At 30.8% G+C, this 12,453-nt stretch overlaps 1 protein-coding gene across 1 annotated transcript; it reads left to right on the top strand.

Moving 5' to 3' along the window:
- The first annotated feature begins 529 nt into the window (after nucleotides 1-529).
- On the top strand, nucleotides 530-2,600 carry LOC133678500 (transcription factor TCP18-like). Its single transcript, XM_062100805.1, has 2 exons — nucleotides 530-2,135; nucleotides 2,286-2,600. The coding sequence occupies exons 1-2, from the start codon at nucleotides 1,017-1,019 to the stop codon at nucleotides 2,349-2,351; spliced, it is 1,185 nt and encodes a 394-aa protein (XP_061956789.1). The 5' UTR covers nucleotides 530-1,016; the 3' UTR covers nucleotides 2,352-2,600.
- The last annotated feature ends 9,853 nt before the right edge of the window (nucleotides 2,601-12,453 follow it).

The following is a 12,453-nucleotide window of genomic DNA, read 5'->3' as shown; positions in this document are numbered from 1 at the left end:
TGAAAGTGACATGTTTCTATACATTCACAGTCAAAGCAGCATTGGCTCTAATGACTCATGACAGGCTCTCACAGTAGTACACGCCCTTTGGGCGAAGGAAATAATTGTCCTTCCTTTCTAGGGCTACACATCCGCTGCAAGATTGAAAATGAAATACAACTATATATATACCATAAGATCAATCTTGTCCCGAGACAGAAAAACCAACCCTATCCCACATTTAAACTCACTCATCTTGTAAATTTTAAGACAATATTGGATTGAATACATATGATGTCCATGCAAACTCTCTTGGGTTGTTCAAGGGAGGGAGGGATCTAGGAGTTCACTATCAAAGTCTCACCTGCTAGCAACCACGTGAAGGAGCACTAATACTAGGTGTTTCCTGTCCACTCACTTCCCACAACAATGCTGTTTTCTTTCTCTCTTTCCCTTTCATGCTTTTTAATCAACTTTTTATACAAAAGAAAAAAAAAACAAAAGAAAAAAAAAGATAGTTCCTTGTCTCCCATAAAATCCCCTCTCCTAGGGTGCCTTGACTCCTACCATCATTATTCAAATCCTTGCTTAGCTTCCCCCTTATCTCCCATTCTTGCACCCCCCATGGACATGTAGTACTTGTGCTGTGCTGTACTGCTGGCTTTCTCGTGCTCTAGTCGGGGAGGTAGATGGATATTCCCTGTTTCTCTCCATCTTAAACTCACCAAACACATACGCGTATGCCTCTCTGATAAAGGGAGGGAAGGAGAAAAAAGAAGAAGAAGAAAAAAATGACAAGTAAACAGTAGTAACAATTTGTTGTCGTCTCTCACTTATGATTTCCATTGTTTGCAGAGAAAGTGAACTTGAAAAGGATACATGGACTTGAACTAGCTAGAGAAGTAGAGAATACTCTATGCACAAGGAGTCATGTTAGGTAACACATTGGTGCACATGTCATTCTCAAGCGACTATTCCTCCCAAGGGAGCTCTACGGCGGCTAGCTAGGTATTGTTTGGTGATATCGCAAAGCTCAAATGTTTCCATTAAGCTACAATGCCAACGACGCCATCTCCTGTAGTGATCAACAAGCTTATAACATGCCCTTGTTCAGTGATATCATTTCCTATCCCAAACAAGATGTGCCTCCTCCTTTATCTCTCTGCTTGCCCTCTCCTTTTATCCCTTGTGATCAGCAAGAATTTGAAGACCATCTTATTTTTCTCCAACAAAACTATGACCTTTTTTTTCAGGAGCAACCCTTGAGAGCTACGGCTACTAGTACTAATCTATCCCAGAGTACTGTTGTTAATAACATGGCGGATTCCAATAAAAGTGACGTTATTGAGCTAACCGGAATCTGCAACAAGAAATCCAACAACAGCACTGATCAGATCCTAAGAAAGAGATCTTCAAAGAGAGATCGGCATAGCAAGATTAACACGGCTCAAGGACCAAGAGATCGGAGAATGAGATTGTCACTAAAGGTTGCCAGAGAGTTCTTTGATCTGCAAGACAAGCTACGCTTTGATAAAGCTAGCAAGACTGTTGAATGGTTACTCATACAGGCAAAGAATGAAATCAAGAAACTATCCAGTGGCTCCCCCCATATGAATTATAGCGGCAGTGATGGCACCAAGAGTGCATCTTCTACTTCTGAGCGTGAAATGCTGCCCGAAATCAATATTGAAACTACCACGAAAGGGAGGAATGTTTCCAAGGGTAGATCCTCACCATGTGTCAAGAAAGAGAGGACTAGGAGAGCATCATCGCGTAAAACTCCATTCAACCCTTTTGCAAAGGAATCAAGGGAGAAGGCAAGAGCAAGAGCGAGGGAGAGAACGAAAGAAAAGTACTTGTGCAGTCGAAGAATCGACAAATTGAAGTTTTCTGAAGAATCATCAAACAATGAATTGAATCAATTCGCAGGTTGTTGGGATACTCCATTAGAAACTGGTGATCAAGAATCTGGCATTCACAATTTTAATCCTTCCTTAGAAGTTCAGCTAGCTGAAGTTGATGTGGCAATCTATCACGAGCGAGAGAAATTACGTACTCGAGAGGGCATGATTGATGAAAACTTGGCGATTATGGGCAAGTACTGGAGTCCCTCTTTTCCCAATAATCTGCACAACACTGGAACTCCTGATCAGGAGGTAAGCTCCAAAGAGAGGTTTCTTTGTTTTCCAAGATGTTCGGTATTGATGATATATGTTTTTTATTTAATTTGCTATATGTATTGCTTACTCTATGTTAAAAAAATACTTATTCAGATTTCTGACCGTCCCATATATAATTGGTTGCAGCATCAATTCTCAGACTTTCAATACAAGACATGGGATCAGGCATGCACCATTGGCGGTATGTGCTAGCATGGATATTCATCTCTCTCACCACCCTTGAGCTGTCAAGCGGACACGGATTTGAAGAATACTATGTATGGTTTGTTTATCTGGTTGGAGCGTGTGCGCGCATATATATACATATATATATATTTATTTATTTATATATCATGTATGTGTTTTAGCTTTGCATCAGGAGATTTTCCAGCGATGTGCCTTCTCAATGATTGTTAAGTAGTTTATTTTTAATGAGATCAAGAGTTGTGTGTTTGTGTCTTAGCTTCACATAGTATGAAAGCATATATATAAATATTCGTTGAAACTTGAAGAGAGGACTTCACCTTAATAAAAAATCACAGATTTCCCTGCCCTTTGTTTTGTTTTGTTTTCCTCACCATGCATAAAGTTATGTTGGAGTCAGATTAAGCACACTTGTATATAGACTCTTTTGTAACTTACTCACAGGATTCAAATTGTTGAAACTAGATCTATGATTTTTTTTGAAACCGATCAACTGGTGAAATTAAAAGAACCAGTTTATTAGTTGAGAACTAGTTGACCAGTTAAGTCGGTAGAATTACTTGTTCAAAATAGGTTTTTCTTTGATTAGTTTAATTCCTTAATTATCTAGAATTTTAGGCCTATAAATAGACTTGTAATCAGAAACATAAAACATACGTGTAATAGAGAGAAAAAGATGTATTGAAGAGAAAACACTCAATAAAACATTCATTTTCAAATTTTCTTCTTGTTCTTTAGTTTTTCTTGTTGCATTGATGTCCATAAACTCCTACCATACTAAGTTTCTTCCAATAAACGATATCAAAACTTATTTTTTATTATTTGACATGGTCAATACAAACTTCCTACTTCAGTGTCCTCGTTTGACAAAGGACAATTATGAAATTTGGTGTATTCATGTTAAAGCTTGGCTAGGTTCCTAAGAGATGTGGAAAATGGTTGAAAAAGGTTTAGAGGCGCCTATGGAAAAAGTAACGTTAACTTCAACCTAAAAAGATGCCTTGTAAAAGGCACGAAAGAAGGATCAACATGCACTCACAATCATCCACCAATATCTAGATGATACCACTTTTGAGATAATGTCCAGTGCAACAACCACTAAGTAAGCATGAGAAATTTTACAACAAACAAACCAATGAACTACAATGTCAAAAAGGTGCATATACTTGTATCAGAGAGTATTTCAGACCACTTTACTAAAGTATTGGTCGTATACAATCATATGAAAAGACATGAGGAGAAGATGGAGGAAACACATGAGGAGAAGATGGAGGAAACACATGTGGTAGAAAATATTACATGCTTGTTGTAAAAGAAGAGCCATTATATGGTGGTTGCAATAGAAAAAATCATAAAATATGGACTTTTTGACAATTCAATTACAACCCATGGAAAAGGAGTTAGTGACATTTAAGATGACATAAATGTGCAAGGATTTTTTTTAAAACACTACCCAAAAGAGAAGCAAGATGGTTCTAAATATACCCAAGGGAGTAGAGGACATAGACAAGGCAGAGAAAAAGGTGGAAGAGACAGATTTGAAAGAGAAGACCGAGACAATCTTCATAGGTGGAAGAGGTAGATTTGAAAAAAGATACTGAATGAAACAAACCGGTTGACCGATTCAATTGACAGTGGCAATTCGATAACCAAGTTTGACAAAACAAAAGTTAAAAGTTATAATTTTAAAAAGATGGGTCATTATGCTAAGGATTGGTGGATCCAACTAGAAGGGTTGAAGAGGATGTCAATCTAGTTGTAGAAAAAAAGAAAAAAAAAGTTTATGGAGCTTGATGAATCAATTAGAGGTAATGTCACATTCACATATCATTCAAAGGTTTTCATCAAAGAGAAATGTTTGATTCTTATTAGATTAAAAAATGGTAGTCATTAATTTATTAGTGATGTCTATTATATTCTAACTTTAAAAAATAATATATTGAGTTTATGACAATTTTTAGAGAAGAGTTATGTCTATATATTCTATTTGGAGTAGGACTTGTGAGTAGGTTCATGAAGACACTAACTATGACACATCTCAAAACTTTGAAGAGAATTCTTTGATATATCAAAGTTACCATAGATTTTGGCTTATTCTATGATTGGGCTGGAGACTTGGATGATAGAAAGAGCATTATAAGTTTTGTTTTCTACATTGGAGACATAACATTCACATGGAATTCGAATAAGCAATTTATAGTCACATTATCAATTTAGAAAGTTGAATATGCAACTGCCACATCATGTGTTTGTCATTCTATATGATTAAGAAGAATATTGAAAGAGTTGTGAATATTACATGAGAAGCCTACATAAATTTATATAGACAACTCATCATTCATTGCCTTAATAAAGAATCATGCATGTGTTTTATGACAGAAGTAAGCACATTGACATAAGATTTCATTACTTATGAGATTGCATTACAAACAAAAAAGTTGAAGTTAAGTATGTGAAGAACTATGACCAAGTCACAGATATTTTCACAAAACCACTTAAACATGATGTTTTGGCAAGATAAGAGATATGCTAGGGGTTATAAGAAATCAAGTTTAGAGGGGATGTTGAAAATAAATTAGATTTTTGATTTTTCTAAAAAACAGAGAAACTAGTTTTTCAGTTAAAAACCAATCGACCGGTTGAATGAAATGGAATGGTCCACTAGTTGAATGAAATTAATGGTCAACTGGTTAAGTCGACAAAATTACTTTTCTTGTTCAAAATATGTTTTCTTTTTATGAATTTAGTTCATTGATTGTTTAGGAATTTAGGCCTATAAATAGACTTATAATCAAAAGCATAAAACATAAGTGTAATAGAGAGAAAATGTGTATTGAAAAGAAAACATTTAATAAAACATTCTTTCCTCTCAAGTCTTCTTATTGTTCTTTTATTTTGCTTGTTGCATTGTTGTCCATAAACTCCTACCACGCTAATTTTCTTCCAATAAAAATGGTAAATAGTGAATTTTTCTACTTGAACCTACATTGGAACATTAAAACTAATTAACAAATGAATCTCATTTGTAATATTTGGGATTTTATAAATTTCAAGAAAAGTTTTGTAATCCATAGCAAAAGAAATTATGATTGGTTTCTACCATATTTTGATGACAAGCTTCCCTGATATATTTGTTATACAATAATGGAAATTAAGTAGATGCTTAAAAGGAAATCTAAATTCAAGGGTTCCTTTTCTTTATTTTGTGGTTGTTGTTATACATGTAGTTGAAATGGACAAGAAAACAAAAAGGATTAAGTGTATCCATGAACTAATTACATGTGATCACAAGTATCTAGTAGAAGGAAACAAGTACATAACATGTATTGAACTATGTCCAAAACTCTTTTATCATCGTTTTGTGGAAGGATTTAATCACAATGAACATGATCTTACTTTAAATTTTATCTATTGTGAAACCTAACCGTATTGCAGTTTAGATAATGTTTATGATATGCACATCCAATAACCTTTGGAATGAAAAGTTAGAAGACCTTAACTAAAAATACTTTGGAACGTGACCAACATAGAAACATCAAGCTCTTAAGGTATTTTCTTCATGTTCAAACTCTTTAGACTAACAAGGGTGTTGCTGCTGCTAGTTGACAATATTCAAGAGAATAACATCTCAGTGTGAACATGACTTTCACTAATGAATTACAATGTAATTATCTAAGCATTGGAAATTGTGAAATTGTAAGTCAGATAATTGAAAACATAATCTCATGAAAAACCCTTAAATTACAGCTAGACAGTATATAAATTTATTTCACTAACATTATTATTTCATAGATTAGCAAGTTGTTCTAGCACCAAAATGCTAGACAATGCTAAACAACTTTTTTTTATTGCTCTAATGAATGAAATATAATAGGAGAAACTGAATAAAAACACTATATATTTCTTAGTATAACAATAATGGTCTCATTCATAAAAAGAAAAATAAAACCTATCTCATTTCGTTATTCTTAATTAATGCCATTAATTAGTAAAAAGTGAAATTAATTTGGTAAACAATTTCTCGTGTGTGTGTCACCATATATATATATATATATATATATATATACACACACACACACACACACACACACACACACATGATTAATTAATTAATTAATTAATTAGATAATTATAGATTTTTTTGAATAACTACAACTAATATTCCATAATTTACTAAATGATTCCTATCTCTCCTAAAAGACGAAAACCTTCCATTTGATTGGGTAAAGCGAGTGAAATGTTATTACAATGATTTAAAAAACATCAAAATAAAAATTTGAAGAACTATCCTTGGTACTAATGGTTCGCTAAAAGAATTTTATCTTTCAATCATGCATGATGACTAAAACAAATCATTGCACGAATAAAGCCCACCATTTTCAAGTTTTATTGGCTGACATGTGAAATGGGAAGGTAAATATGGTCATGATAACATTGCCCGGTTAATCACTATAGCTCAAGCCTCTATGTAGAGTTTGTCCTTTTTTTGTTGACCAAGACAAACATACAGACATGTGTATAAATCACCCTTATTAGATTATCAGACAAATAAGAAAGTGGTATCTAGCATTTATGCACTGAGCATATTGGTGCCCAGTATAATTGCTTATGTTGTGCAAGTTTGGATAAGAGAATTAACGCTTTAAAAAAAGGTTTAACTAGTTTATAAATTACTATAATAGTATTTTTCTAATAAAGCCATGCAAGGTTTATACAACATACTATTGAGAGTTTTGGCCGTCATTTGGTTATGATATGATCAGAAATGAACATATATATAATAAGAAACTTTCAATTGAAATCGATAGCGTTAAGTGAATTCAATGATTAAGGGAAATAAAACAAAGAAAAGCACTTGTGAGTCTAAATGCTAATCTTCCAATTAGCTTGTAAGAAGAAAGGGATATAAAACAAAGTTGTTAGGGATGAAGACATTAATTTCTTAAGGGAGGGAGGTACAAAGCATTATTTACTCTTTTTTTTTGAAAAATTCAAATTGATAGCAAAACAGGACAAATAACACATGGACCTGTAGCTGTTGTCAAATTGTTATCAATGAAGGTATGGATTGTATATCTTTTTGTAGTTAATAGGGGTGAAGAGGAGAATGGTGGATTCAGGATAAAAATACAAAATAATAAAGCTCTTGGAAAGGACAAACACCATGCATAAAAAGTCAGGGCATATTCATACTTAGGTTGAAATCAATACTAAAAAAAAACAAGACAAAACAAAAATGAGAAAGGACACTCAAATTCTAATGAAAAAGGTATAGATTCCACTCATGTGTACTTCTTAAAGGGGTTATCCATATGGTTTTGACCTGTGAAGTTGTGAGGATGCAAAAACACTAGACATGTATAGATTTTGATTGAGTAACCTAGTTGTTGTTCTTTTTTTTTTTTTTGAAAAGGTATGTCAAATATTATAGATAACATTAAGTAGAAGTAAGAAACAAGTCATCTTCAACATGATTGTTGGCTTTTAGTCAAGAAGTTTAGTGGAAACATCATCTTGAGCTTTTTAATGATGACATTTCAAGCAAAAAATAAAGAGGAAAAAAAAGATTAAGAATAAGATGAATATAATCGTATTGATTTGCTTATGTTGCAAAAGTGTGACTAAGATTTCAAGACAATTTTAAAAAAATACGTCTTCCAATTTGTGTGAATCTTGCCAAGATGCAAAACGCAAACAATACTTCATTTTCTTGCTATAGATTACGTGAACTATATATATGTGGCTAAAAACATCTCAGAAAGGAAAACACAAGATGTATTCTATGCTTTTACAAATGTTAAAGCTATAGGTCAAGCGACCATATATACCGTGAATGAAAAACAAAAATTAAAATAAGAGAAGGAAGAGGAAAAAAGGAGAACTTTTTGCGCCATATGTTAGAAAACATATGACTTTTATGTACTAATTTAGTCATAATATCATGAGTTAGCAACTTTATAACTGAATGTAGACATTACAATTCATATTTTCCCTTTATATTGAAACAATTAGAAAAGGGTAATATTTAGAATGTTAAAGAGATAATATGCTAAAACAACACATGTGGATGCAATTCTCATGAAGATATACATATAGAATTTCTTTCATTTTAGAGTGTTAAAAAGAATACACTACAATTCTTATTCTTAATATATATAAACCTAAAAAAAAAATATTTACTCATGTGGATGCAATTCTCATGAAGATTAAGATAGGTATAAAATGGACATATCAGAAGAGTTAGCTAAAATTAAACTTTTTCTTTCTTTCTTTTTATGGTCCTGGTGAAAATTCTTTGCATTGAGCAATTATATTCACAACATAAAAGTAACTTATCATATGAAATTCAACATTCCATAAGAAGAAGACAAATGTAACCGCTCAATATGATTTTTCATAATAACTTAAGAAATTAATGAAAATAAAACGAGCTAGTAAGATCAAAGAATACTCCTTTTTATTTATTTTTTATTTAAATTAATCTCTTTTGGTAGAAGTGCCTTACTATGAGCTATCACGCAAATGGAAGTTTTTTTCTTATTCTCTTTTCTTTTTCTTTTTTCTTTTTTTTGATAAACACATAGAATTTCTTTCATTTGTTTTGTCTACGTAGTATCATGCAACCATCTTTGCTTTTTAGATAGTTGTTTTTCGAGGAACTAGCACTGTCCCACCTAAAGTTTTTTTTATCCTTTTGGTTTTTATTTTTTCCTGCTGGTTGAGTTGTTATAGGACATAACATAGATAAGTCTTGATATATAAAACATTATACACCAGTTTTGCTTTTGTTTGCTAAAAAACATCGTAAGAATTTTGATATAGTTTATTTCTACTAGTAAAAATGTTTTATTGAGTTTTCTATTGGTATAACAATGTCACATTATGTTCATACAATAAATTTTTATAGTAATAGCCTTCATTGGATAATGCAAAATTACAGTTCTTTTAAGCTACTTGAATAATACAAGTTAAAAACATCCTAAATTGAATATTAAAAATAATAAAACAATTAAATAGGAACGTATGACCAATCCTAAATTGTAACATTTAAGCCTAGTTTGAGGTCTTATCGTTCTTAGATGGCTATGAGAATTTAACCATATGAAAAAAAAGGCTTCTACAATCTCCTAAAAAACTTTATCTCAATTCAATGGGTGGATTGAACATTATGCCTATTATCATAAAATTGCATGCTTGACCAAAAACCCATGTATTAGTCTTCACTTGTTGGAAAGAATTCGTTCTCAAATTTATATTGTTTTTGCTTTGATCTTGTAAATTTCTAATAAAGGTTGAACCTCTAACTAGTCGCATTTAAAGAATTTGAGCTTGCCTCTTAACTCTTTTCTCTTTCTTTCATGATGAAAGTGTAACATATAGGGCTTTACCAACAATCACTTTTTCATACATCACCAATAAATGTTGCTTCATTAGTGGAATTGGTTTTGAGGTTCACTAGCACTCATCAACCACCAAGACACTAACTTTACTGAATCATTAGAACAAAGAAATTCAACATAGGAGTCTCTCTAGACCTAGAGAAAAAATTCTTGTTAGCTCTTTATAGGATTTCTTATTATCAAATACACATATCAAAACAAAATTCCTTGTCAAGCATTAAACTTAGAAACTAGCATGAGGTTATTGTCATTGATAGCAATTACGATGTTCTCTTTTGGCAACACAGCTATGTTGACCGTACCAAAACCACCTTGAAATTCTTTAAGCATCAATTTTGGTCATTTGATTATTAGCGAAGAACAGAAGATTGGTCCACTAGTTTCTTTAGTGATGGAAATGTCTACTATTTTGTTATCTTTAATGTTAGCTCCAAAGAACTCTTTTGGAGTATCAAAAAATCTTCAATTTCATGAGAGAATACTTATAGATCTCGATTTATAGAAATTTTTAGATTTCTACAACTCTTAAACTCTATGACATCTTGAGCTTCTTTCTCATTAAATTTTGCTAGTTAATTCCAATCTATAAAGGAACTGGAGTCGTAAAAAAAACAATTTCAATATCACATTCATCCCGATCAAGAGGTTGTGTCCTCTACTTGTACCTCTAAAACGAATTCTCAAAACTAGCTATGAATTCATGCTCACTCTTCTCACAATTCTGTTTCTCTCTTCCAATTAACGAGTTAATTCTATAATGAGTTAATTTCAAAACTTGTCTTTGTAGATCCTTAATTTTTAGTTTGTTAGCGTTACACTCTTGGATGTCTCATTCCCGAGATGGGACCTTCTCATCACCTTCTACATGAACACAATATGTCCTGTGTGTTTTTCTAGACATAGTTTTTCAACATCACATAACAATAAAACACTAGCATATTAGATTTTGATACCAAATGATGAAGACGACAATAACAACAAATTAAGATTGAAAGGTTAATAGGAAAGGATATACGAAAACCAGTTAAGAAACCCTAGTCGTACACAATTCTTACAATAAGAGAAATATTCTGAATTTTAGTCTTAATAATCAAAACATAATATTACAGGCTGCTTAAATAATGCAAAATCATATTTTAAATAAAATAGAAAAATGATAAAAGAATTCTAAACTAAATAGAAAAATATGATCAATCATGAATAGTAATTTTTAAGCCTAATTTGGGGGTCTTACCAATATTGGAAGGTTACAAAAAGTTAACTCAATATAAAATAAGGTTTTGAGAATCTTCTTACAAAATTTTAGCTCAATCAAACAATCAGATTGAAAATTATAGTCATTCTCATAAGTCTAAAATCTCTTGCATCATGTTCTTTCTATATAACGGTTTGGCTTACAAAAAGTATTTATAGTAAAATTTTTAAGAAAATTAAATAATATCATGATAGAATTGGAAATATCTCATTTTATATAATGAGATAAAAATATTCATTATTATCAATAAAAATATATATACAATACATTTATAAAATTATTTTTAAAAATAAATTATTTTTAAAAATTTAAAATTTCTTTTATTTATTAATTATTTTCAATGATAATTTATTTATTTTCAAATAATAATTTTATTTATAAATTTAAATATTTAATTAATTTTATTTATTTAAAAAAATAATTGATGTAAGGTAATTTTATTATTTTGTTTTATTTTCATAAATAAATATTTTATTTTATTTATTTGTAAAAATAATTTACTTTTTAGTATGAGTTGTCTAGGAAAAATCCTTAGATAAGTTTGTCCCATATCTTATCATAAACAACTCATTTTCTTTCAAATATAGTCGTTTATAATTTATGAGCAACTTTAAAAATTCAAAATTATGATCTTCTAAATTGTCTGGTTAGAGTATTGGCTAAGTGCTTGATTTTGTCTATAAATACTACTTGTTTATTTCATGTGAAAATACATTTAATGCCTGCAATCTCAGTAGTATGAAAAGCTCTCATTACTTTTATACTCCTTATCAAGCTTTGAACTTTATTTGTATCAATCCTCTTTCTCATATTCTTGTGCTAGATTACTTTCTATAAAGGGTTGAGTTCAATTCATTGTAATTATATCTTTTTTATGAGTTATGATAAATTATTATAAAAGATAATTCATTATAAAACTGTAAGTGACATTTGAACCACTTGAAAAAGTTTTGATCATGGGTCATTTGAAAGGTTAAGAACTTGATCATTAAAAAAGATTGAGAGTGAAAGGTTTTTTAATCTTGACCCTATAAAATAATTAGTGTATTGATAAGACCTCGTTCATTAAGAAGACCATTTGTTGTTAGTTAATAATTAAACAATAGTTTAAAGAGTAGAGTAGATGGTTTTCTAAACCACTATAAACTGATGTGTCTCTCTTAATCTCTATCTCATTTATCTTGTGTACTTTTATATTAAATATTTATTTTGACATTTTAAAGTGTTAAATAATCAAACCTTTAATTAAGCACCTAATTAACACCCCTCATTAATGCTTTTAAGACTTTCATTGAGTGCCCGTAACATGCACAAATTTAAATCACGACTTATTTACTCCATAAAAATAATTTATATAAGATTTATTAAAAACAAATAAAATTATTACATTAAAAAATATGGAAAATGTAAAAGAAAATAATTTTAATGTTTTATATTGATAAAAGTGTTTGTAATT

Source organism: Populus nigra, chromosome 18 (assembly GCF_951802175.1).
Source record: "Populus nigra chromosome 18, ddPopNigr1.1, whole genome shotgun sequence".
In the NCBI taxonomy this organism is placed as follows: Eukaryota; Viridiplantae; Streptophyta; class Magnoliopsida; order Malpighiales; family Salicaceae; genus Populus; species Populus nigra.
This window is presented reverse-complemented; position numbering and strand designations above follow the sequence as displayed.